The sequence below is a fragment of the Pezoporus flaviventris genome, unplaced genomic scaffold (assembly GCF_033815535.1).
Source record: "Pezoporus flaviventris isolate CSIRO_AGI_PZ_B2104156 unplaced genomic scaffold, CSIRO_AGI_Pfla_v1 ptg000006l, whole genome shotgun sequence".
NCBI classification, from domain to species: Eukaryota; Metazoa; Chordata; class Aves; order Psittaciformes; family Psittacidae; genus Pezoporus; species Pezoporus flaviventris.
Genome location: NW_026892554.1, coordinates 10,743,084 through 10,770,809, shown reverse-complemented (window position 1 = coordinate 10,770,809; position 27,726 = coordinate 10,743,084). Strand labels below are relative to the sequence as shown.

The 27,726-nt window shown below is 40.4% G+C and overlaps 1 protein-coding gene across 2 annotated transcripts; it reads left to right on the top strand.

Annotated features, from left to right (window-relative positions):
- The first annotated feature begins 5,342 nt into the window (after nucleotides 1-5,342).
- On the top strand, nucleotides 5,343-16,576 carry GATM (glycine amidinotransferase). 2 transcript variants are annotated; one of them, XR_009742186.1, is made up of 10 exons: nucleotides 5,343-5,497; nucleotides 5,965-6,180; nucleotides 8,874-9,069; nucleotides 10,234-10,424; nucleotides 11,731-11,868; nucleotides 12,137-12,301; nucleotides 13,235-13,298; nucleotides 13,396-13,512; nucleotides 14,360-14,532; nucleotides 15,474-15,604. XR_009742186.1 is itself a non-coding variant. In XM_061446869.1 (9 exons), the coding sequence occupies exons 1-9, from the start codon at nucleotides 5,429-5,431 to the stop codon at nucleotides 15,584-15,586; spliced, it is 1,269 nt and encodes a 422-aa protein (XP_061302853.1). In that variant the 5' UTR covers nucleotides 5,343-5,428; the 3' UTR covers nucleotides 15,587-16,576. The 2 variants fall into 2 exon arrangements, 1 of the variants encoding a protein (XP_061302853.1); XM_061446869.1 differs by lacking the exon at nucleotides 14,360-14,532 and having other exon boundaries at nucleotides 15,474-16,576.
- The last annotated feature ends 11,150 nt before the right edge of the window (nucleotides 16,577-27,726 follow it).

The window sequence follows — 27,726 nt, the reverse complement described above, 5'->3', positions numbered from 1 at the left end:
CTATTAGGGAAAGAAATTAATTATTAAATCAGTCATTTCTATGATGTAACGAGATTTGTGAGTAGCCAGAAGGACAGTGGAAAGTCCTGTCTTCCTGAAATCAAGTGTATTTAGTCATCAAAGACTATTTGCTCAAAGTTCCAAACTGCTGGGTGTTTTTACTACTTTTAAGCCAAAAGTTTTGTCTAACAGTTCTCTTGCCAGAGCTCTGGCACTGTGTTTGCCATTTCAGTTGGAACTTCTGTCTCCTTGCTGGCCAGTGTCCTGCTCTACATATACATGCACCTCTACTACCTGTACTGTTTCCTCTGCTCAGTTCCTGAGCCTTGTTTTGGGTGGGGGTACATAACTATGTTTCTCTACATACTTCTAGTTTTCCAGCTACCTGGTTCCCAAAAAAGGAGTTAAATTATTTCCTACATTATCAGACATGCTTGAAATTTAGTGCAATATATGTTAGTATTAATATGTTCTTTCGAATTACATATGTAATTGTATATGTGATTTTGCATTTTACAATGAAATTTTAAAGACATTTTAACAAAAAGCTATGAAGAGCAAAGCTTGCATAAAGAGTTTTTTTTCATCTTTTGATTTCTTAAAGACAAGGAAGGTTTTAGTCTTGCTTCCTGAGAATATAAGGTTAAATGACCATGGGTTGTGTATGTGCATATATGTCTGTGTCTGTTCCCTACTTCCCCTCCCTGTAACTTGAACTTGTTGGCTGCTTTCAGACAAATTTGAGAAAGGGTCATAGGTATCAATCGTATTAAGTTCCTACAAGTTTTGTGATAATAGCTGGCTGGGTAGGAATGAAAACTACCTCTTAAGTGCCCCAACTAGCAGAAAGGTTGCAGTGTACCATTACCATACATTACAAGTGTGTCCATGTAAGGGAGATTCCTTATAAATTCTGAGCTCTGATTATGGTAAATACCATCCAGTTTATGATAATGATTTATCATTTACCAGATGAATTGCACAAAAAGAGAGTTTTACTTAGTTCTTCTACTCATAGGAATGTTTCATTCTGTAGTCAAAATTCTGTTGTAGCATATTGCATCAAGTCTGACAAAGAATGTGTCAGCATGTCACACAGTGAAGATGCCTTGACAAGAAAGAACAGAAAATCTTCCAAGAAATCTCCAGAATTAGAATTTGGGGAGAGCTACAGGATTTGTCCTCCAATAACTATAAAAGATAAAATGGGCAGAAGCCGTGTAGAGTTTGTCAGAAAGTTTAAAGTTTAAATCAGGTTTGGTGAAGCTGAGATTAGGGAGAAAGAATTTCCTGACATTTTAATTAAAATTGAAATGTCTGTCAAAGGACTTGAAAACAGCACTTTGATTGTCAGTTCTTATTATATGTCACAAGTTAGAGTGAAATATTTTTTAAATTGTTTCAATTACGTGTAACAAAATATTTTTACTGTTTTCAGAGTTGACTACAAAACTATGAGCTTAAAAAAGAAATGAAAAAAATGTCATTTTAGTATTTTGAGGTACATTTATTCTTCCCAACTGGAACAGTCCAGACTTCTGAGCTTCAGGAAGTCTGAAACTTGCTTTCTAAGAAGCATACTGGGTTCTTCTGTGTTTTTCCTGATAGCTAATAGATAAGGTTTGCTATGCCAAATTCTCTTCTTGTGGGTATTGGAATTCAGCAAACAGTATCCTTGACAAGGCAATAGAAAGAACTGAAATCTTTGACATTTTTCCTGTTGAACAGAGTAGGTTTCTGTAAGTAAACAAAAAGTAAGATAAGAAAAAATTGTTGAATATATGTTAATGTTATGACCAGCTCACACAGGTATCTTACACCAAATTGTTCTAATCAGTAATACAGCAGAAGTACTGGAAAGAAACGATAAGCTGCTCTTTGACCTTAAACATCATGTCCCTCCAGCACTTCAGGCATTCTGCTAGACCACATTACAAATCTAAACCGCAGAAATTGAGGACCTCAATTCCTGGACAGAGGGAAACTCACATTTAAACTGCAGTATAATCCCTTGAGACTTCTGTTTCTCTAATAGATATGTGTTAAGAGAAAAAGATAAGCTAGGCTGAGACCCAGTACTGTCCTGAAACATAGCTGAGGTTTATACTTTGATCTTCAGTGATCTTATTGCCAAGGGTAGCTTCTCTCTAATGTGTATCTCCTGTTTCTTTTTCTAATTTTGTGGTTTTAAACAAGAATTTTACTTCTTAATATCTTATTCTCTAATGCTCTTGGGCCAGAACATTGTTCTTCATTAACCCCATTGCTTTAAATGGATTATCTAGTTATCAGAATTAGATGGTTTTTATATAAGCCTGCAAGGCACCTCATGTCATTCAAAAATGTTGGATGTAATGTTACAAAAAATGCATAGAAATCCATTAAAAAAACCCAGCAAATAACTTGCTAGTTAATCTTTGTAGGCCAGATCTCAATAGCAATGTGAAGCTCTTGTTCCTGTTTCAAGTTAAAATTCCATACTGAGGTGAGGTTTTGCAGTGGAAGAAAATACCTTTACTAGATCAGCATATAATTTTGAAAATAATTGGCAAGCTTTTGGGCTTTTGGGGTGTTATAAAAATTCTAGCAGTGATGTGTAATAACATTAATGATGTGATCTTTATAATAAGAGTTTTAATCCAAAGAGCTCAGCACCTTCTTAGCCAAACACATGTTTAAGTAACTTTCTCGTATTTGGATGAATGATCTTTCCTTCATTTATATTTGAATAACCAACACTGGTGGTGTGCTCTATGATTTATGTCACTGTTAAAATGTACATTGGTAGATGAAGCCCCTTGCAAAAGAGGAAGAAGAAAATATAAAGAGTTATATATACAAAGTGTACAAAAAGCAGGAGAACCCTCATTTTGATGCCAAAGAGGGAAGTGTGAAGAATGATACTTCAATGCACCATAAATGCAAAGTGGATGAAGTCCATATTGGGTGTTAAGGAATAAAAAGATGTAAGAAGAAACATGTAAGTAAGTAACTGCTTTAAGGAGATGAATGAATTTTTTTTTTTCAAGTGACCCAGAAGATGGTCAAGTGATGAAAGAAGTGTAGCGATACCACTACAGTGCATTTTAGACAGGGCATTGATAGTATTGTAGGTATCAAGGCCCATGTGATGGCAACCCTGGGGGTCAGATGACTGGTAACTCAGTGAAGGCTGGAAGGAAGATAGTTTGCCATGACTGAAGGTTTCAAGGTCAGACCACAAATGTGCGAGTAGGAAAAGGAAAGAATTTCTGGTTTCACTGTACTTAAATGAAGATTGGCTTATGTCCAGGAGGAGCTACCCCTGAGAAAGGAAAACCCAGACCCCTGAGATACGTTTTCACTGGAAAAATTGTGAGCAGAAAAAATGCAGTCCAGCAGAAAAACATAAAAAATGATGGAGCATTCAGCACAAAGCTCATTGCGAGGATTGCCAGGACAATTTTAGGGACCCTGTAAAGGATAAAACATAAATAGTAAGTAGAAAAAGAAGTGTTGTGCAGAGTCAGAAAAACTATGTAAACTGAATTGATAAAGAATGATCCAAAGGTCCAAAACTAGCTGATAAGTTGAAAAGGACAGAGAAAGAAGCAAGACCTTTGGATTTAGCAACAAGCCAATCATTAATTTTTTTAGAAGGTCAATGTGAGTAGACCTTAGCAAAATCAACTGAATCAAATAACAAACATTTGAGCAGGGCTAGCATAAACTTAGTTGTTTAATATTATTATTAAATAAATGACATAAATTGGTAAGTAGGAATTAAGTAGCATCAAGAAAACTCCCTTTAAAAACTGAAAATAAATAAATAAATAAATCCTTGTATCCTTTTCAATATAAGAATAGTGTTTGAGGCAATTATGTTACAAATGAGTCTTAACAGCCCAAGATGACTGAGTGAGTTACAAAGAAGTTCTGCAGTCATCTCAAAAAGGGTAAAGCGTGCTTGATGTCATGATGCTTGCTATCATGTCAACTAAAATAATGAACTTTTCTGAGAAGTATGTGAATTCATAAAGAGAGAATTCACACTGTCCTTTTTTCCCCTGGGAAGGTGCACTGTTTACCTGTGCCAAAAAGGTGAACTGCTGAATGATGAATTATCCAGTAGAATGAAACTTGCTTACTTGTATGGCTAAGGCATGTTAAAACTGTACCTGATTTGCTGCAGTCTGTGACCACAGGTTATGTTTTAATATATGTTACTACTAGTAATGTTTATTTCTTTCCTACTACAGATACGTCTGCGAGTTCACTAATACTACCTGCAATCTTACACATAGGAGTAATGTTAAATACCATGTCTATTCACAGCCATGCGCACTGTTTTAGCTCCAGATAATGATGGAGTATTGAACAAGGCTGAAGATATGCCAGGCACTGCATGGGTGATACAGGCAGAACCAAAAATAATAAAGTTGAAATAAACATGCAAACTTTTACAACTTTAAACAGACTCAGGAAAAAGTAATTTTTACTATGGCAGCTTTTTACTTTTGAAAGACAAAATCAAGTTATTTCAAAGTGAACTTGTATGCAAAGCTGAGAAATTGCAGAATAATGTATCAGGGTATGGGGAGGTATACTAAAAGGAGTAGAGCTGGTAGCAAATATTTCTCATTGTGGACTGCAGTTCTGTTGAGATAGAAATAATTTTGAGGATACTTCTGTTGATTTTGTCATGGAGACGAGATTCTGCAGGGAGAAGTGTAGGACTGCTGGCAGGTAACTGGTTTAGGTTTTAAGGTTACTTTTCATCATACTGCAATATGGATTTTGAGAAGGCAGAATCTGAGATGAAGTGTTTGGGATATCCTTGAAACACTCCTTCTGTAATTAAAATATGTCAGGTGAATCACAAAATCTTTAGGTTGTAGTCTAAAAATCTGAATTCTCAACGTATGGATTATTGCAATATTTGGTAAAATGGAATCTGTGTACTGCAGGTTTCGTGAAGAATATGTGTATTTAATAACTAAAAATAACTGAATGATGCACTTGAGTACACTTTTTAGAGAAGAATGGTAAACCTGACTGGAAATCTTCAAAGTCAAACTGCTGCTAAAGCGCCGCCGGTGGGAATGAAATCCAGGTATGTTGAAAGCAGCCGCTGGAGATTGCCTCATCCAGCTAGACCGCGCCTCCGGGGCCCGGGCCGGGGCTCTTTCTTCTCGACCAAGTTATGCCAGCACCCCGGCCCGGGCTGCCGTGCCGCCGGGGGGGCCCTTCCCGCCGGGGCCCCGTCGCCGTCCGGCAGCAGCCGCCCCAAGCTAGGCTCCGCGCCGCTCCGCGCCCGCTCAGCCAATGGGCAGTGCGTGGGGAGTGGCGGGCTGCGATAAAGGCTGCGGGCCGGATGCGGGGCGCAGTTGCGCTGCCGGTGGGGTGAGCGCGGAGCGGTGCGAAGTTGTGCGCGGTCGTGCCAGCAGACATGCTGCGAGTGCGGTGCTTCCGCGGGGGAAGCCGCGGGGCCGAAGCGGCGCATTACATCGGCTCGCGGGTTGGTGCCGCGCAAATCCGCTGCCGGGCTCGGGGCAGGGTGGACAGTGGGGTTGAGGATGCTCTGTTTGGGAAAAGGTCCCGTGTGGCCTCTCCGCGCCGGCGGGTGCAGGAGGAAGGAGGGTGCGCTGACAGGTGGGAGTGGGCGCGGGGCGGCTGCGGGCTTTGACTGAGGCTGACCCATGCATCCTCCCCGTTCCGGAGCGCAGTGTTCACTGGCTTCAGTCGCCACCGTCAGTGCTGTGCTTCTAGTGTCATCACCCTTCTAAACTGAATGGATTTTAAATGGCAAATTGTCCCATAAGCATCTAGTAGGCTGTGAATAAATTGGAATGTCTGGAACAGTGTTTCTGTTAATGCTCCAAATAGTGCAGATTGCTTTGGGATTACAGTGTGAGGCAGCTGTGGACTGAACCGTTGCTTTTTGCCTTTTTTTAAGGAAAACATAATGTTCACTTTTATTTTAAGCTTGGAAGAGTCTTTACAGGATGGGTGCAGCGATCTTACCAGAGCACCCAGGCAGCTACCGCCTCCCAGAACACCTTTGCTGCTGATGACAAGGCTACTAGCCCTGTGCCTAAGGACTGTCTTGTTTGCTCATACAATGAATGGGACCCACTGGAAGAGGTCATTGTGGGAAGAGCTGAAAATGCTTGTGTCCCACCTTTTTCTGTGGAGGTTAAGGTAAATAACCCAACCTTTAATAGGAAATAATGTGGGCTTTTATCTGTAAATCTGTTTAAGCTTTACAGTGCACACAGTGTGGTGTTTACTCTTAAAGATTCTTTCTTCATTCAAAGTAGTTGTTTACATCTGTGAAACTACAGCATACCTCTGTTGTATGTGTGCTGCTGCTTTCCACTTTAGATTTAGCGGCTTTAGCAAGTCAGTAGTAGTGCAGTAAGTGCAGTCTGCTCCAGTAATAGAGCCTTGATGCTATCAAAGTATGCACTGTAGTTTTTGAGATAGTAGGGCTGCTGAAGGTTTAATTGGGCTCAAAATTTCGTAGGGTTACTACTTTAAAAAAGTGTAGTTTTCTACTTAGTAGTCTGAGAAAGGTTGAGTTCCATACCTGCAGACTAGCAGGATGTTGATAATGTTAATTATTCACCACAGCAAATGTTTAAAATATATGGCAACTACAGGGAGCTGCTTGTTAAAGAGAATTGTTTCCTTACAGCATACTCTTAAATTTCTTTCTGAAAAGAGTTTTTCTTAAATGCTGCTACAGTTTCTCAGGTGCTCTCAGACAGTTGTTTAAAAGGTGCATTGAGATTATTAAAACTCTTTTCTATGTCCTGGCCATGGTACTTCTTGAAATGTCTAAAATGAGTTTTACATGTGCAAACAATGGGGCTTGAAATCGCAACCCTGAATTGGAATAAAATAGATTTCCCAGTCATATACCCTCTTCCTACTTGTTCAGAAGGTAGGAAACATGAGTGGTGTGATGGTGTTATCTCTTTCTCCGTAGTAAATTTAACGTTATGCCATTGTATTTGTTCAACACGTGTCATTTCTCAGGTTTGGCAAAGAGGGGAGCTGTACCTCTTGTGAGCTGATGAAATTCAAGTATGTCATGGCTGGCTCTGAAAATAAAGCTCTAGCTTTACACCTTAGGACAAACTTGTCTCATTAGCAGAACAGGCTTCTATAGGAATGCTAGGCACTTCATATGATCTGCATGTGACTTCTGAACAGCTGGAAGGTCTGAGGTGATTGAATTACCCAAGACCTCACTTACAGAAAAGGAACAAATTCCTTCAGGAAGGATGAATGGAGAATTAATTCCTTCAGGAAGGACGCTGGCTGAATGAGCAGGACTCCGGTAGAAGGAAGGCCTGACAACTTGCTCATCTGTTCCTGACCCCTTCTGCTACTATTCCAGAAGGGCTCCATGTGCCCTTGCTCCTCTGTCATGTTAGTGTTAGCAGAGCCCCATCAAAACTGCTGGTTTCATAGTTTATAAATCTGAATTAAGTACTTCCAACAATACACTGAACTGAAGCACCATTGTTTACTTTGATTATGTCTGGATTTTCTTAACCATGAGAACCAATACCTTATCTTGAATTAGTTTGTAAGAAGACTGTTGCAGGATTTCAGGAGCAGAGGATTTAGGCCTGTAAATGTTGTAATTGCTTTAGTCCAACCCTGATGGGAGAATTTGTATCTCTTACGTTTTCTAGACTTCTGCTGTACCTGAAGTATGGCCCCTTCTAGCCAGCAAGGCATGTTGCCTGTACTTGGGATGGCTTTAGAATCCCCCATGTCACCACTGTGACAGTAGCAAAGTGAGGTTTTAACGAGGTGACTACAAATGTATGCGTTCTGGATGCTCAAGGTTGTTTTCATTTAAAAACATGTTTGCTACTCTTACTAAATAGCAGAGTCTGTAGCGTTTGCTGTGTTTGTACAGGTCTGATGTAATAAGGACCAAATCTTCCATGGCCACTTGGCAATACCAGCCGCTAAATAATAACTGAAGTGTAATGTAGTCTCTTGGGTTTCATCTGTGATTTGATAAATAATGATGTTTTCTGTAAGGCTATGGCTAAGGAGGGGAAAAGACTTCTAGAAATATTGATTACATTATAATAGTATTTCCATCAGTAGAAACAAGTAATATAAGCTACTGTTGCTTCTATATCAAAAAATATGAGGAAATGAAATATCCTGAAAATCCCATCTAAAAGTCCAATTTAACTTGTAAGCGCAAATGAAATGTGTACTTCTCCACGCTCCAGAATGGCTTTCCCATCTTTCCTGCTGTTCCTCAAAGGATTTTTTCTCTTGGGTGTCATGCCACATGTACAGTCTGCTGTTGGTATTAAGTCTGCCTGATAGTTCAATGAGCCTGCTTAGCACATACAGCTGAAATTAACTTTGTTATTTACGTGCGTATTTGTGCAGACATCAGCCATTCACAGCTAGTCTTAACACCTGTATTTATATAAGTTTAATGACTGGACACATACACATCATAAAACATCTGAGTGAAACCTTGCCAATAGTGCGTATAAATAGTAGTAAAACAAAACATAAAGACAGCAGAGTACTACCAGGATAGGATTCTCAACCACGAATAATCAACCCTTTATGTGAAGCACTGATGCTTTTCCTTCTCACACCCCCCACACCTCCCCCCCTTTATTTTAGAAGTATCAGCTGGACCTCAAGAATTCTTGGCAACTCTTCAAAATATTGCTGGAATCAAATATAAGGCACACTATGACACGTTAGGATTGTAATGCATATAAATAATGGAAAGTCAGTGAAAGAAGAATAAGAAACTTTGAACATTAAGAATTGTCTTGCACATCTATTTCACTCTACCAAAATAACTTCGTTGTCACTTACCCGTCCTTTTGTTTTAGGCCAACACATATGAAAAGTATTGGGGATTTTATCAGAAATTTGGAGGCCAGAGCTTCCCCAAAGACCATTTAAAAAAAGCAATTGCTGAAATTGAAGAGATGTGCAATATTTTGAAAAGAGAAGGTGTTATTGTCAAGAGGCCTGATCCAATTGACTGGTCTGTGAAGTATAAAACGCCTGATTTTGAGTCTACAGGTAAATGTTCTTCCCTTGTCGAAGGCCTTGTTTGTTTAGCTCGTGTCTACCACATTTTGGATGTCATCAAGTCTGTCTGTCTTGTTGGAGCAGGGTTATTGCCAGTGCTAGGTGAAGTCAGTGATCGCTTTATGTAGCTACGACTTGGAAAATCTCCAGGGATGGCGATTCTGCCCCCTGGTTTGTTGACCCTTTAGTGCTTTATGGATTTGCTAATGAAAGATATTTTCCTGATGCCTAACCTGAACTTCCCACACCAGCATCTGTTCCTAGATTCCCTTGCAATGTTTTCACTGCCACTACCAAGAAGTGTTCATCTGTCATGTTTAGTGACCCTGAAAGTGGCTTAGGCTGTTACTGCTTTGTCCCGTACTTGCCATGTGAAATAAGCTGAGGTCCCTCTACTACTTTTCCCAGGTCATGTTGCTGTACAGCTCCCAAGTATGTTGATAGCCCTTTGTTGGATCCGTCTTAAACTATGAAGGTCAAAACTTTAGTTTTCCAGGAGGGTTGAATGTCTCTTTACCTACTGACCACATTCTTCCTTGTGTAGCACCATATGGCTTTGGTTACTTGCAGTGAGAGTATACTGGTTCACACTTGGCTTTCTGTCAGGTTTAGTCTCCAGGCTCCTTTCATGTCCTATGCCTTCTTATTAGGGAACAGAGGAACAGACACTGTTAATGAAAAGTCTAACAGGACTAATTCCTGCACTAGTTCTGTGTTCCATCAAATTCTTCTGTGCTATTACTTTTTAGAAGGATAGTGTATAGAGAAATGAGGTCCACTTGGAAAACTTGCTACCCATCATCATCTTTTAGTCATCTGAGTAATTCATAAGCATTTGTCTAGTTAATTTCCATGAACCAATTATGAAGTGGAGGCTTGCAGACTGGGGATGGCTTTCATCTAGCCATGAACTTGTTGTGAGTGAGGCTTTGTAGCAAAAGTTGCAAATATTTTGAACAAAAAAAATCACTTTGAAAACCTACTGAAGAATGTAAGGGCCTCAAATTATGCAGTGGTTTCCCTACTTTGCTACAGATGCTTTTTACCATTCTCTTGGATAGAGGTAATAGTGAAAAGGAGGGTGACATGTGAATAAGCTGAAAGAGCTGAAGAGAGCATATTTGTCTCAAATACTGATGGCCATTGTTCTTTCAGGTATGTATGCTGCCATGCCAAGAGACATCCTGTTGGTGGTGGGAAATGAAATCATTGAAGCACCTATGGCTTGGCGTGCTCGGTTCTTTGAGTATAGAGCATATAGACGAATAATCAAAGATTATTTCAACCAGGGTGCCAAGTGGACAACTGCCCCCAAACCCACAATGGCAGATGAGCTCTACGATCAGGTATTGCTCTCATTTTGCTTCAGAAGTTCAGTTCTGGTTATATAGCATTTTGTTGATAGTTTTAATCTACTATCTAGGTTTCACAAGGTAGAGTGGGACGGACACACACAAAACATATCTGGAAATGTGGGTTTTCTAGAGTATGCACATAGTCTGTAGCCTTTCCAGCTGAAACTGAGTGTGTGCAATTCGGGAATAAGAAACAGGAAGTTGTGTCCATTGAATTCAAGTCTGCTTTGAATTGTTTTGATAACTGGCTGTAACTTAGCCCTACTAAGGAGGAAGGAATGCTATAAAGACATCACAAAGAGTACTTTAAAGAATTGAGATTTCCTGAGAATGTCCATATGTCCTAAGTGCATTAGAAAATGGGAAAGAATATATTTTTTTGTCACAGAAAAAACCCTCAGAATCTTTGGTCTGTATGGCATTAGAATTGTGAAAGTTACGTAAAAGGAGTAGTGGGAGGATCTAAACAGGATCTTTACCTTCCAAATATTTAATTATTTCCTTAATTTTTTGCTATTGTCATAACTTTGACTCGAACAATTTTGGTAGTTTCCTGTAGTCCCCCAAATGCATTAGGACCTTGGTAAGAGCATCTATAATAAGTGAATTAAAAATGTTTGTGGAATGATTATAACTTTCTGGGGACAGTGACATCTTACCAATGATGTGAAGAAGTCCATTGAGTTACCTTAATCTGTCAGTATTAGAAAACTTCCAGAGCCTGTTCTAAAGCATGGAAACTACTTATCTAATAGTTTTTGTTTGTACTGGTTTTTTATACCTCATTTGTTCTTAATTGAATTGTTTCACTCTAAAATCTAGTTAAATTCCTGAAGATCTCCCTTCTGGTTTGATGTAGTGCTCCATTCTACAATGTGGGAAAAGGAGGGAAATATTTTCTTGGGAAATAGCTTGCATACCAGTATTTCTGCCACTGTGCAGTGATTTCTTAGAATGATGCTTCCACTCCACTGGCAATAAATACTTTTGACCCAGAACCCAGAATATCATAGAGACGGTAGCTCTGAAGAGAGTTAACTTCTTGGTGTAACTCTTTATCACCTGTTCTTGAATGTACTTAAAACTTTTTACTTAAACTTCCACATTTATGCTTTTTTTATTATTATTATTATTGTTTTATTCTAGTAATAAGTAACCAAACCACACCAACAGAACATTCTAGCTATCAATATAAACATACTTTCTTGATTTCAAAATGCTTTTCAGTAGCAAATAGTTTGAAAACATTCCTTTACCAACTCCAGCCTAAAGTTGCTATTCCTTTTTCTGTAACCAGGATTATCCAATCCGCTCTGTTGAAGACAGGCATAAACTTGCTGCTCAGGGAAAGTTTGTAACTACTGAATTTGAGCCATGTTTTGATGCTGCTGATTTCATTCGAGCTGGGAGAGATATCTTTGTACAAAGGAGCCAGGTAAACAGAGCTTTCTTCCGACAGTTTTGCTATCTGAGTGATCGATACTTGTGCTTAGGTCTTTTTGGATTCCTGAACAGCATTAAAATAAGAATTTTGACAGAAGTTGCTATTTGTAGAATGTCTGGTAGACAGGACTGCTTTACAGATAAACAGCTAAAGGCACAACCTTTTTGACTTAAAATACTTATTTAAATAAAACTTTAAACAAACTAAGCTTGGATACAGTCTTTCTAGCCCAGTGCAACTTACCTTGTCCTGTTTTCAGGTTACAAATTACATGGGCATTGAATGGATGAGGCGACATCTTGCGCCAGACTATAGGGTGCATGTAATCTCCTTTAAGGATCCTAACCCTATGCACATTGATGCCACTTTTAATATCATTGGACCTGGCCTTGTGCTTTCTAACCCAGACCGTCCCTGCCATCAGGTAAGGGTGTAGCAGAATGGAAAGTGTTTTGTTTTAAAAAATGACTCAACTGGATTAGGTCCCTGATGCGTAATGGCTCAACCGCACATCTATTTTGTATGCACTTGAATAGTATTTAATTATTGAATTTAAACAGCACTCAGTTGTTCAGGAACTTAGAGAGGTATTTGCATCTTGACTTTAGAACTTTCTCAGCACTGTAGTGACAGTTGTTTTCCCACAGTTTCCTGCTGTTTCAGAGGGGCGGGTGAAAGGGGGGAAACTGTTCTTTAAAATCGTGTCAGGCCAGGCTGGTTATTGAGTTTTTGGAATCGGAGCTCCACCTCGTGGTAACACTTGAGCTCTTCCAAGTATTCGCATAATGAAGTTAAAAATTCTCCTCAGTCAAATTACCCTCCTCTTATTCTTAATTTAATTGTGCAATTCTTAGGGACACAAATGAGCCCATACAATGACTTTATGTTCTTCCCTTTGTTAAATAAATGACATTTTCTTATGAAACGTGATGCAAATATAATTTTATGTGGTGTTTCTTGTGTGTTTGTTTCTGCAAATGGCAATGTAATTCATAATCAATGGCTTTTACAGTCATATGGGAAGAAATAATAGAAAAAATAAAGAATTTAATATTTTTGGGCTGTTACTAATATCTTTGCTTCACAAGCTCCAAACGTCATGTGTTAGCTTTTGTCTTTAACATATCTTAGTATAAAGAGCATAGAGAAAACCAGCAGAAAATGCTAGTGGTATGCAAAGTTTGAGAAGGCTTTAAAAAATGCTTGTATGAAAACTTGTATGAGGTTTGTAGATGGAGCTTGAATGAGGGCAAGAGGGAAAGGGATGTCATGTATATTGAAGTAGCCTGAGAAAATGTGACATAGGTTGGAGGACATTATATGATACTTTAAGACTCTAATTAAATTGCTTTTTCAGATTGAGCTCTTCAAGAAAGCAGGCTGGACTGTGATTCAACCCCCAGTGCCACTCATCCCAGATGGTATGTTCACTCTGTCTTTTCTAACAATTCCAACAGTATTCTTAAGATAATATGAGGCAACATTGGTACAGTAGAAGGTTCATTCTCATGTGTTTAGATCACCCATTGTGGATGTCTTCTAAATGGCTCTCCATGAATGTCCTAATGCTGGATGAGAAACGTGTGATGGTGGATGCCAATGAGACATCAATTCAGAAGATGTTTGAAAATCTGGGTATGTCCTAACATATTTCAACATCTATTAAACCAAAATTATTGTGATACCAGCTGTGTGCATCAGGATGAACAAAGGTTTTGCTTAAAGTAGTCAAAGCAACTAGCACTGGAAAAAGTACTCAAAGAATTGGATTAGCAAGTAAGAATCATTCAGTGATATCTCTCCTGAATACTTCGTCATAGGAATATGTGCTTTTTACATCTTGTGTCCCTGCAGCTTGCAGCAAATAAAGGTATGAGTAGCAATTAAAGTTACTGCTAACATGCTTTTGAATGAGCTTTTTTAATGTAAAACAGTTCGATGGTCAAAATCTGTCTTGGAGAGGCTGAGTGATGTTTAGCTGGCTGTCCCTCATTGCCAAAATGCATCAGATTTTTCTAGTTTCAAACTCAACGCACTTCAAACTGTCAAATTAAGACAACTTAGCCCATGTATTTCTGCTCATTTATGGAGAATTTCAGTTCTGTGAGATGTAACCTCATGATAGGGTGGAATTCCTTTAGATATGTGGGGGTAGGAGAATAGTAATAGAATATAAAATCTGAAAGTCTTATGCACTGTTCACTGCAAACACAGATAATAAACACTTAAACTGAACTCATGCATTTAATCCAACTACTTCCACAATGCTGGGAGGGAAAGATGTAGGTAGATCTACAAAATCTACAGTTGTGGCTTATAGTTGGTTAGTAGGAAGGTGGCCAGGTTGCTTGGTGCTACTACTGCTTGCCAGCTGACTGTTGCTGCTGGATAAGTACATGGTGATGTGAAACTTGACAGGATAGAAAGAAGACTGGTGGGTAGATGCAAAGTCAAGAGAAGTGAGGGAATCATTGTGTTATAGAGTAAAAGATAATACTCCCCAGTAGCAGAAGACTCCTTTAAAGGGACAAAAATGATGGGAAGGAGAGAATGATCCCAAGGTGGAAGATAGCAGCTGTGAACCTAGAAGAAGGGTTGGTGCCATGGATGCGAGTGCGCTTACTGAAGCTTCGCTCAAATCTGAGATGATGGCAGGTGAGAACTATGCAATCTAATGCTTTCATCTGTTTTTAAAGACCAGCAACCATTAGTGAATCCCTTAGCTTTCCAGTCTTAGGTTAATATTCTGCATGACCAAGGAGCTGAGGATTTATAAATGCTTGAAAGTATTTAAAAATGAGGCTATTGATGCTAATCATGACATATCTTTCATGCTTGAACATCACATTTTGCATCAGTTCTAGATAAATTTCTGTAGTCAGTAAGTTTCTAGGACTGAAATGGGTCTATTGGGAATAAAACTACTGCTGACCTATATAATGGATTCCACTGAGCTGCTCCTTAGCTCTTGAAAGTACCAAGAAGCAAAAAGGCAAGCTTCATAACAGAGAAGTCTTCTGATCCTAGTCCATCTGGCAGAACTTCATGTAAGCTGAGCCACAGCTGAAATATCAGAGTAAAAAGAAGTGGGAGGAAGCTTAACCGAGGTAGTAAGTACAACAGACTCTTCCCCCTTTCATGGAAAAAAGGATTCAGAGCTCTGTATTTTGAATGCTGCTTTTCTTGAAAGGCACTTGAAAGAGCACATTCAGTGTCTGAACCATAAATGCTCAAGCAGGTTAAAGTAAGCGTGCCTCGTTCATACATTGTAGCAGAATTTCAGCTAATTCTTCACATACTGCAAAACCTGAATTTGTCTTTTTATTACTGGCACATTGTAACACCTCAAACACTGGCTGTTCTCCATGTGCTGTTATTCCTGAGGGTATCACTGGAATAAACAAGCCAGCCATGTTCCTAGCTTGTTCTCTGCCTCGAATTTGGGAGAATAAATTCTTAAGAAAGGAGTAGGAAATACTTTCAGTACTTGCATCTAGCCATATGATCTGCTGAAGCATTGTCTAATGTTCTGATCAAAGCTTACCACATGCATTTGAGATTTTAACTTTAAAGTATGTGACGTATGTCTCTTGCAGGCATTTCTACAATTAAAGTGAACATCCGCCATGCCAATTCACTGGGAGGTGGTTTCCATTGCTGGACGTGTGATATCCGCCGTCGTGGTACCCTGCAGTCTTATTTTGACTAGTTAGGAGCCACGTTAGTAGCAATGGTTCAGCTTCTAAAATAAGCATAGGAAATGAGCAAGTTAATTTCACTTTTGTTAAAACAACTGCATGAGCTTTAGTGCTTGATCCAGTGGTCTGGTAAATGATTTATTCTTACATACTCTTTACTTTCAGCAGTATAACTGAAGCTACTTCCATCAGTGCAGGTTGTCTGGCTCCCTTTTTGAAAGACATCCTTCATCTTTTCACATTGGCCTTGAATGTAGAAACTCGACAAGATAGCTAAAAGGTCTTGCTAGAATAGCTTGGCCACTAATTTTGGACATCTACCTCTGTCTAGTTACTCTATCAAATAGGCAGCTTGAAATGTTAAAACTTGAATGATCTTTTTTATTTGTTTTAATCAGTCTAATATATTTGTGTGTAATGAAGTTAAAATAGATGCAACTGTACAGATCTCTTATGGAACCAAGTAATTTTACAATGTTTTTCATGTTAAGCCATATAGCTATTTACAGAGAATTTCCAGTATGAACTAACTTTTAAGATCTGTTCACTTGCCATGTCCTCCTACATTTTCTTCTGATGCATGTCATGCATTGAATAGTTTTTTATATTGCTTTTTGTATTGGTGAAATTGGTTTTTATTTAACTTTTAGGTGTAGAAATGACAGCTAATATTCTGCTTGTATAGGTTTTACCCTGAATTGTTTACATAACTTAAAAAAGCACACACTAAAAAAACCCACCAGCAACACCCCTGTAACCCTAAACCTCTGAGAACTTACAATCCCTTGGTCCTTCAACTGTAGCAGATACAGGAAGATGTATCAAACATGCCAGATGCTGGGAAGGAATTTGAGTATTGATTACTGAATATGTACTTTTTATGCTAATAAAGGTTTTTTTTGCATTCCCAACTTGTTGCCCTTCTGAAAATGAGTAAGCATAAAATGCCTGGCTGTGTACATGTTTGTAGAATACAGATGGAAATAAAGCTTTTACATGGATTTTTTTCTGTAAAACATATAATATCTGAAAGCCTTACATATAGCCTTGTACTGTATTGTTCCTATAGTATGTTTCCACTTCTGTTTTATACAGGTATGTGACTGGTAGGGGAAAGTAACGCTAACAGATGTTTCTTGCCAGAGTGTGGAGGAATCTGCTAAGTCATACAGTGCACAACATGCTTATGTATGGCCATATAGCCCTATTTTAGACAGAGTTGGGTAGGGCTAAATAGGTTGTATGCCAACAATCTAGAATGCTTTAAGCTATGCCAGACTGGAAGAACTAATTAGCTGCCAGCATTCAACCACATAGAGATGGTCCCTCTTTTCCCTTTGAAATCAAGGCTCTTCAGACAATAGAAATTCATTTGAGCCTTCCTATAACCAAGCTTTGCTTTCCAATATTGTGAATGGACCTGGACAGCTATGTAGAGGAGCATGAACAGCAAGTATTCTTTCCTGTTGTTCTGCATGCTCTAGTGCTGAAATAATGTCTGTGTGTTTGTGTTTGGCATACTGTATCACAAGGTATGGCTGAAACCATTACAAACTCTGGCCAAATATAGATTAGTAGCAGGACCCGTGCACCCCTCATACCTCCAGGATTAAGGAGACTTTATTTTCGTATCCTGTAATATATGATCCCTACTTGACAGGGGGGTGGTGATTTACATGAACATTACAAATGCTCTGACTTCATTGCAGTTTACTCTTCTGAAGCAATTGCGGTATAAGACCATCACAACCTTTATTTTTCTCCCTAAATTAACATGAGTGACCCATAGTGATGGAAGTGCTGCATGTGTCATGACCTTAGTCTTCCCTTTCTCTGGAAAACACACTGCGTCTGCTATGATATGATTAATCATTTATTTCTTGTTCTTCAGAGCAATAGGAGAGGAAGGATTGGTGGGGACATCTGCCTGGCTATTCTGATAATAAAGGTGCAGTTCCTTAAAAAATAGCAGACTGGAGATCTTTGACATCAGAGGGAAACACCCAACACACATTTAGCTTCAGCATTAGACTAATCTTAAGTTAATTCCCAACTAAAGTTTTTCAGTTACTGATGTTCATATGCTATTCTGATTCATAGCGTTGAATTGAGGCATGGATATCCAATGGTGAACATGACTGGAAAACTGTAAAGAAGCTTGGGTAGTTCTTTATACCCACATAGGAGAAATGCAAAAAGCAAATGGCCAAAAATCCAGCGAGGACTGTCATTTACCCTTCGTCCCTTTGTGATAAGAATTTTTGGTTTTAGCTCTTTCTGTTTCGCATGGATTCTCACCTCCCTGATTCTCAGGCTCTGCTGCTTGTGGGCTGTTTCTTTTTAGAGATGTGCTGCACTTCTATGGAACCATGTACTCTTTGAATCTACTCGACACTTGCGTATTTTCCTAGGGTTTTAAAGAAAGTGTAGTAATTATTACTTCGATGACAAATACACAAACTCTATTGCTGGCACAAAGCTGTCTTTACAACAGGCCTGTCTCACTGCTCTTCATTTTGGGAAGCTGAACTAACCCAACCAAAAAAAAGTACTGACTAAGAAGTTTAGGCTTCTAGTTTAACAGGAAAGAGGTGCTTTTATTATGGTTTCCTCTTTAGACCATGACAAAAAGTAAATTTTCAAGTTTCTAATGTCATAGTTCAGCTTTAGCCTTCTTACTTATAATACTCACTTGAAAAGCAGCCTCAAGAATTATTATCACTTTCCTTTCATAACCAGGAGTTTTGTTGGTTTACTTGGGTGAAATTAATACACAGAGTAGCTGGAATTGGTCCCTTTCTGTACCCCTTTTGACAAACTGCATTGTGCTTAAAAAAATCCAGGTATAATCTCGAAGGGATTTACTTTCCATTCGTAAAAGAAATTCCATTTCAAAAAGGATATTATTCAGCACCAAATTTAAGTGCCAGAACTCTGGCTTTATAAACATTTCAGCCTCTTCCCAGCTTTTTTTGCTTCTCTCTTATCAAATGCTCCTTTTTCATCTTAAACAGCTCACACAGTATCAAGTCTTTCAGCCGGGAAACCACCAGCATGCTTCTGAAGTTGTTTAGGGTTTCTTTTCTGTCAATAATAGAAGTTCTTTTACCTAATACATAGAGGGGTTTGAATGGTTTGGGAAAGGCTTGTCTCTTTAGTCATTTTTGCTTCACCAAGGAAGGCAGGGGAGTTGTTCCATATGACTAGAGGCTCTGTTCAATTTCATAGCCATGTCAGCATACAAATCAATACACACTATCAGAAATGCACTTAACACAAGGTGTTGTTACTACCATCGGTTTGGGACAGAGGATCTGGTGGTACAATTACTTTTTTCTCAAACCTGACTCCTTCCCTGACCTTGACTTGATCCATTAGCCATCTGTTTCATGTAAGTTAAAAGGGAACAACAGTTAGGTACTCTGTGAGGCGTAGCAGTGATTAAACAGTAAGTGCTTGGAAACAGTTCCAGCCTACTAAAATGCTGGAGACTGTTTGGGAACCCTGTGGGATCCTGTCTAAGTCTCTTCCAGCACAGGACCTGGGAGGGCAAAATTTGTATCTCCACTGCAACCACCAGCAGAGGGAGGATGAGAATTTATTCACAGGTATGTTTACAAATGTCCCTGGGGTATGCATGTCTGTATTACCAAATCGGAAGTTACCATGTCTCACAATTCCTTCTCTCCTATTAGTGTTACTTGGCGATATGAGTGTGCTGCTATAGGAGAGGATTTAGGAAGTGGACAATGTAGTGATAAAAATTCAATGGCAAAATGTAAAAGCTCTAGTGGTCTGTCTTTATAGTGGAAGAACTTGAAAATCCTGATGAGAAGCAACGTTTTTCCCAGTGACCCATTCAAGAGGGAGTGATGGAGAGACAGCAAAACCTTTAGAGGAATAATGAAGGGAATGTTATGGTGTTGTTATGGTCAATAACATCACATAATATTAATACATATAATCGTCTGAGTTATTTTTATTCTTGCAGTGCGTGTTACAGTTGGTTTTGGTTAGACAAGACCCTGGAAATAGGAATCTACAGTGGGAAACAGAAGGGCTTAGGTTCCACTTTGATACTTAATTACCAGCAGTGTTTTGAGGCCAAATTGCATGTGGGCAAGAGTATACTACTAGCCTGAGGAAGCAGGAGTGATGGTGTTTGACCACCTCTGTTCCAGGTTTCAGTTCATATGTAAATAAAGCAAATTAAAGGTGGGTTGGACTTGAATTCTTCCTTATTTGTTTTTCAGAGGCTGAGAAGGCCCTAAATACTTTGCTGGGCAAAAGGTCAGCTTCAGCTTTCAAAATAGCACTGTCAAAAGAAGCAGCAGAAATACAGACCTGACTGGGGGGCCTAAAATACCACATCGGTTAGAGCCGTAAGGAGAGGTGATGAATCTGTTGCCTGCTCTACAGAGCGTATTTCAGGGTGGGGTCAGCTCATCTGCAGGGGATTATCAAACCACTCCCTGGGCAGGGTCCCTGGAGAGCTGATATTTCCTTCCTTTTGGCTCCTGAAACTCAGTGGTAGCAAGCTCACCGTTTATGAGAAGGCAGTGTGTTTGTATAGAGATGCCTGTAATAAAGTCCTTTATGTCTGTCTTCCAGGTAAGATACAATTTTTAAAGTACCAGCACCGAGCCAGAGAGGATGTAGAAAGAAGGTAAAAGTCTTTGAGGCAGGGATAGCCTTCTGCTGTAGCTCATGGTTGGGAACATCAAGTTTTGATATGATACGAAGGGGGAGAAAAGGGTTGCCCTACTTAGTGGGCAGAATGGAAAGAATCGTTTCCTCCAGTCAGTTGCTTTAGGCTTTGTCTGTGCTAACATTATATGGTTGTTTCTTGTTTCTGTGTGTCACGAATGTTTCTGCTCTTAACATATTCTTCTGTCTCTGTTTCTTGGAACCATATGATTAATAACCCAAACTGCAAAGCTTGGTGGACAGTTCTGCACCTGCTATGTTAATCTTAAGAAGGCTGATGCCTACACGCCTCCATGTAAAATTAGTCTTGGGTTTATGTCAATAATTAGGCCCACTGTGGAAATTTTTTTCTCTGGTTTTGTATAGTGGAAGTTAGTGGAAGTTTAGACCTGTTGGATCCACAGATACTTCTGCTAGTCACAGATGGTGCTACAGTTTAATTCCCTGTTCCAGCCTCCCAGACCAGCTGAGGCTCTATTCCTGCTAAAGAGGGAACCCAGTGTGTTTAGCTGTGCTGAAACTGTCAGAATACCCCTCGGCCTCTGGCATTTATCACTTCCCAAGAGGGTCTGCTTCTGCTTTCCTTCTGCTAGAGTGCTCTCTGAGCTTAATTAAGCAGGCAGGAAATAACTTTATGATAATGAAAGATGTCCTAAATTAGTGGTTCATTCATTAGTTTATAGGAAACTGTCACAATTTATGAGTTAATGAAGCCAGATGTATGAATGAGGAACAGAACCTTCTGAACAATTTCTTACTACTGTGTTATTTTCATAAGCTTGATGGTATGATTAATTGGGCAGCTCCACAAAAGATAGACTAGCAAATCCAGTGCGTGTTCTATAACAGCTTACATCATCTCCCTGCTCCCTCTCTGTCTTGAAGGACAAGAATGAGGGAGAAACTGTTTGGTTGAGACCCAGACAGGATAATATGAAGGTGACTTCAATTGGCAGGGATAAGCAGGAGGAGGAACTGGCAGATTATCTGTGTGGATGATTGTCTGGGGACCTGATAGACTTCACTGTGCTTCTGCAGGTCCCCATGTAGAAGAAAGTTTAGAAATACTAGTTGGTGTTTCTGTGTTGGCATCTCACTGGTGTTGTTTCCTGATATACCTGTCCTACTTTAGGGAGTTTTGTATCTTTGCCTTATCTGTTTGGGATATGAGATGCTGAAGTGACAAACCCAGAGTAACTATAGCTGTGGCCTTGCCACAGTTTATGACATGAAGAAAGGCAGATTCTAAGAACTGCATGTGGGGCAAACAGAATTATTAGAGCCAAATAATAAAAATAGGTCTGCACTTAAAGACAGACAAAAGCACCTTATGGGGCTTAGATGCACACACATCTTAACAGCATAGCGGACACGATGATCTCTTGTCCTATCCCTTCTACAGTTCTGACCATAAGATGTGACAGTTGGATCTGAGCACAGATGCAGAATGTCACCATTGCCTGATACTTTTCTGCCTGATTTAGTAGGATCTCAGATCCGTGCTTCCCAGGCACAAAGGATAACACAGAACCGTGTGAGGGGAATGAAGGCTGAGTTGTTGAAGGCTTTGGATGGGTGTGTCTGTGTATAGTACTTGAGGCAACTGAATTCCTCCTTGGCTTTTCCTACAGCTGCAGGGAGTGAGGTGGAGGAAGGGTGGTCATTGTGGCTTGGCTGCCCTGCAGCTGCTCCATGGCTTAAGGAGAGCAACAAGTGGGATGTTTTTTTTTTAAAGTCATACCTAACCTTCCACTTCTAAACCACGGTTCTCATCCATCCTGTTTTACACACTCAGTATTGCCTCTGTCTCTTTATTTTGCGTTCACCACTGCATCACATAAATTTTTAGCTCATTTATGGACTTGGACTTATGCACCTATTTTATTGTGACTCCGTGCTGCTTTTGGCTGGGCTAAAGTTAATTTTCTTTGTAGTAGCTGGTATGGGTTTATGTTTTGGATTTGCCCTGGAAACAGTGTTGATAACATAAAGGATGTTTGGTAGTGCTGAGCAGTGCTTGCACAACATCAAGGCCTTTTCTACTTCTCACACAACCTCACCAGCAAGAGGCTGGGGGGACACAAGGAGTTGGGAGGGGACACAGCCAGGACAGCTGACCCCCACTGACCAAAGGGATATTCTACACCATATGAGTACAGCAGCACTAGAGGGTGCTGCTGTAATGTCAGTAGCTTTCCTCCGGTCTACCCTAAGGGATGTTTTAGAACAATTTTCGTTTATTCGCCTTGTTCCTGTTGATGTTTTGATCAAAGTCAGTGAACACACCTCAAACTGTTTTTCACATGTAGGTATCATTTGTTTGATCGCACTTAAAGCGCTATTTCTCAGCATCCTATATATGTGAAAGCAATTGCTGTGGACTACAAGGACACAGTTGGACGTTTGCTTAAAGGCTTGCTGTATTGTTTAGGCTTGCAATAGGCTGCCAGAAATTACATTAGGGCCAAACGAGGGTTGATCTCTGCCTTTTTAAACCTTCCTCACATGGGCTGAGCACCACAAAAAATGTATGGACATAGCCATTAATTTTAAAACTACGGCTCAGAAGCCATACATTGTTAGGGTCATTCCCCATTATCTTGGATCCCTTCTTGGGGTTCAGTTCTGCCTCCCTCTCACAGGATGTATGTAGAACTGTTGGTATTTCATTGAGCTGCAATACAGGTGAGATTTCTGTGGGTGATGTGGTTTTTCTCAGCAGTTCCTGTTCCCTCAGGTTGCAATTCAGAATATGTCCTCCTGTTGATGAAAATATACTGCTAGAAATATACAGTGTATTTGGTAGAACCGGTAGTTAACATGGTCTGGAAGCTATTCCCATTACCCTTAAGAAATGCCAAGTTGTTAGGACAAAATAGAATTTAAATTTATTCCTGCAGAAGCAGCAATTTCCTCTGAATTGCACATTCTTTCTTCTGCAAGTTGAAATCTCGTCTTGATAGTACATCAGTGATGTGCTTTTGAGCAGCAAGTTTAAATTCAGACACAATCTATCCTCTGCTCTTTTCTCTTTATTACTTCTGAGTCAGCAAGGCACTGGAATAACTGTGAGATGACCTGCTTGGTGTATAGGGATGCTGAATAGAGTTTGGCCTAGCTTAGCTGTAACACTGAACAGTGTTCAGTGACCCGGGTTCTGTTACACAGCTCATGTAAAGTTATGCCAGAACTGTTGTTTCTTTCTGCAGTTGACTGGTGAGCAGTAAGGTCACTACTGAGTGTGTGGCATCCATGGAGAGTAGGAAGTAATAACACTTTATTTAATATTTTTAAAAGTACCATTACTTAATACTTTGTGATGTCAGTATCTAATATTTAATGCATGCAAGTATTTGGTTTACCACAGGCTTTCCTCCCATGGGGGAAAAAATGGTCATTGCTTCCTTCAGCATGGTAGTGGCAACAATAACTTTTTCTGGGTGTGTGGGTTTGCTGCTCCCAAGTGTCATCAATTCTGAAGACTGAGGAATTGTACAAACCCACCCTTCCTTTCTGGCCAAGAAAGCATGAATTAAATTGCTTTGATCTTGTGGTGGGCTGGACTTCCCTTGGAATGGCTGACATCAGGAAGCTGGCATCTAATGTTGCAAGGTGTTTGTGGTGCCATGGAGAGTTCCTGAAAAGAAGGGTGAAATGGGGTGGCAAGGAGAAACCTCGTTCTTCTGCAAAGCAAAGGCCTGTTGAGAGTCTCCTGCAGCACCTTGCTCATTGTATGTAATGTAGCTTTGTTTTGAAGGGATAGGTCTCTCCAGCTCCTTACCCCAACCCTATTTGCAAATCCCCATTCCTTGGGAGAACTCGAGGGCTGTCAGAAGGATGGTAAATACAGTCATGAAAGAAGAAAAAAAATGAATTGCAAAGGCTGAGTTACTTGGCCATGGTGAAAGAGGAAATCAAACAACACGTGGAGATAAATAATCTGTCTTCTATGTGTGTGGCTTGACTTTATATTGCCATTCTCTTTTCTATATATCAAGTAATGTGTGGTAAATGGGACACAGGCCAAGAAGGAAAAGAGGATTGCAGTGGTTGTCCTTATCAATTAGGCAGTTAGGCAGTGATTTCACAATTGTAGCTCATTTTCCTCATTGTGAAGCTAAGAGACGGGCTGTACTGCGTCGGGACTGTCTGCAAACACCAGATTCTGCCCCCGCTTTTGCTCACAGATAAGCACAGTATGATGCAAAATGAGATTTCTTTCCTGAGCAAGAAGAGATTTATAATGGCCAAATACTCACGGTATGCCGAGCAAATACCAAACTGTAAACCCTTTGCAGTGATCTTCAGGATGCAGTAATTTCTGCCATAACTTGTGAGTTCAGCTCACAAGCCTTTCCTAGCTGGAACAAACAGGTTATTTCACTATACTAAGAGTCCATATTTTCTCACAGCATCCCTGATCCCTGCCTTGCAGCTTATCTCAGAAAGGAAAAAAAATGTAAACCTTTAGTTTAATGTTGACAAATAGCATTAAAGTTAGAGCGGGATGTCCACTGACCTGTTCTGACACGTCTACTTGTGGCAGCAGCTTGTTACTGACAGGCCAGGGCAGGCTGTGTAACGCGCAGCCTTACCAAGGATCGGGTCAAAGGCCTGTAGGACCTGGGGTCTGAGGTTTTTGCTTGTGCCAGCTCTGTATTCAGCTGAACATCCAGCTCGGTGAGGTATGAACAGTGTTGAGGTGTCACTAATGGCCTGGCATTGCCAGCTCTGGGGCAGCCTGGAATAAAGCCTCTCCCAGCCTGAAGTCAAATGTACCCATCTCTGTGGCACTGGCAGCTTCCTTCTGGTGGGACTTCTTGATGGCATGAGCTTGGCCAGGACCCTTTTGTTCAGCAGGGTACTTGCAGGATCTCTCATGCCTCCTGGACCACCTATTTTCATGAACCTGATATCCCCTCTCTCTTGAGTTTACCAGAGGCTGGCCCTATTGCGAGGAAATCGGGCAGAGCCCGCAGGTAATACAGTGCAATTTCCTTACGAAATAAAATGAGAAATAGGTTTTAGCTTTCCCTGCTGGCCCAGAAGAAATACCAGTCATTTCAGGCATGTTTGTGATGCTTTCTACTTGCCTCTGCTTTAGAAATGCAAAGAGTTCTTCTGTCTATAGTCCCTTCCATTTAACAGCTCCTCCTGCAAAGGTGAGTGGTGTTGGTGCCTGCTTTCTGAGGGAGAGAGCTCAACCATGCAGCAGGCTCTCCTGAAATAAAAAAGGAAACTGGTACCCAGCTGCAATTACAGCTCTCACTTCCTGATCTCCACTCCTGGACTCTACTTCAAAGCCATCTTTGGACTCATCTGTGCTTTCCCTTTTTCCTCTTCTTTCCTTTCCTGGTGGACTTTGACATCAGGACTGCAGATGTACAAATGGGCTGAAAAGTTCAGTTTCTGGCTTGGTACCTGGGGCAAGATCCTCCAGGCCCAAGTCACCTTCTGACATGGGAAGAGCAGTCACCCTTGTTTTATAGGGGAAAACCACTGGGCTGCAGACACAAATGTCTGGCCTGTCATTGCCCAAGCAGTTAGTGACTCACGGATAGGGAGAGTCCTGATTTCCTAAATTAGTCTGAAGTAAACCAAGCTGTGGGCTATCCTTCCTGTGATCTGACACAACTCGGAACAGATGTCTGGTTTATGCTAAAGGTTGAAGCTGAAAACCTTGCGAGTTTGCTTCTCCACAGCAACCATAGGAAAGTTTATCTTACGTTATGCTGCGTATGGGGAAAGCATTTCCTTTGATTGCTCTGTTTTAAATTAGGAAATGGCCAATTCAAAACCAAAAAACCCCATGAAAATTACTGCCACAGAACGTCATCAAAGCAGAAGACGTAGCACGGACACCTACATGGATAATGAGATACAGTGCTTTTCCTTGCTATTTAGCGCAAGCAAACTTCAGAAGGCTAGTTTTGCGTACTCTGGAACATAGCTAATATGTCACTAAATGGGTGACCTGTAAAGGGAAACCAGAGACAAAAACAAAATGCAAAGCAATTTGATAATTTGGGCAGGCCCCTTACCTGCGCTCTTTAAAATTCAGCAGGCAATTAGTGATCAGAGATTTTTGCCCAAGAGAGTAAAACGAATCATGGAAATCAGTCCTTGAAGCTGCTACGATAAACAACCCTTGTGAATTAATTGAGGCAAAGATTGGTATAGTTCCTGCTCCCACCCTGTTCCCTGTCTTATACCCTGCCCTAGCTGGATTCGGTGCGGGGTGGCCAGAGGGACCCCAGGGACTCTTCCTGCAGCACTGTGAGGGCTACAGCAGGCAGCCAGGATCAGTTCTGGAGGGGCTGTCCGGTTCTGCACTGTGAAAGCTCTTTGACTGTCAGAAAATGACCTGGGCGTATAAGAGCACAGAAAGTGAGATTTAAACTCGGTGAATATTCATAGCAGCAGTCTGTGTGTAGCAGAATCTTCCAGCTGGGAAGTGAGTACCTTGGCTGGTTAGCTGTTGGTTGGATGGTGAGTTCATGAGTGAGCCTCCAGTTGTTTCAAACTTGCTGAGCTATGCTGCTGCAGCAGAATGAGCGTGTGCCTGGGGCCTGGAGGACTGTAGGCTTGTGGGCTGGCCACTGGGAGAAGCCTGGGGTGGTGTTACGCAAGTGCCCACAACCTGTGGGGGCAAGTCAGCTTTGCTTTGCCATCGGCTTGTGTGGGCAAACGATAGGAGTCTATGTGTCAGTGGACAGAGATGCAAGTTTGATGACGATATTGAATATAATCATTGCACAGCCACCTGTTCTTGTGCTAAGTATTACTAGTCTCACCAGCTCATGTGGAGAAACTGAGGCACAGAGCTTTTGATTCACCTCTCGAAATCACTGAATCAATGGCAAAGACAGATTAGGTTGCTGGTTTCCAAATCTGAACTCTTATGCTTTGCTGCCTCTCTGTAAAGAGACATCTTTGCCCTTGTACTTTGTGCCTGTTTGTTTGTCATTTGTCTTCACTTCTTTGATATAAATACACAACAATGCATACATCTGGTTTAGAGTTAGACAGACGCCACTCACAATGTTTGTGGGCCTGGAACTATTCATGTCATAGCCTAGACAGACACTTCTAGTTACCAACGAGTTCGTAAAATGTAATCTCAAACTCCTTGAAGACCAATTTTAATTAAACTGCTGAGAAATATCTCATGAAAGTCAATTTGATTAATGAAAAGATCAGTATATAATTAACCATCAGATCTGGAGCAAATTACTTACTTACACACTTTGTGCTTCAGGGGCAGAAGGAGGTCTACAAATCAGCCCCCTGTACTGCTGGTTTTTAACAATGCTGCCAGTATGAACGGTTGAATCAAGTCTTTGATATTTTGACAGAATTAATTTTAATCTTTCTGCATAGTTGCCACCAAAAAAAAAGGTTCAGGCGAGGCAGCTGCACTGCAAATGAAGCCGTGTGCGTCTTT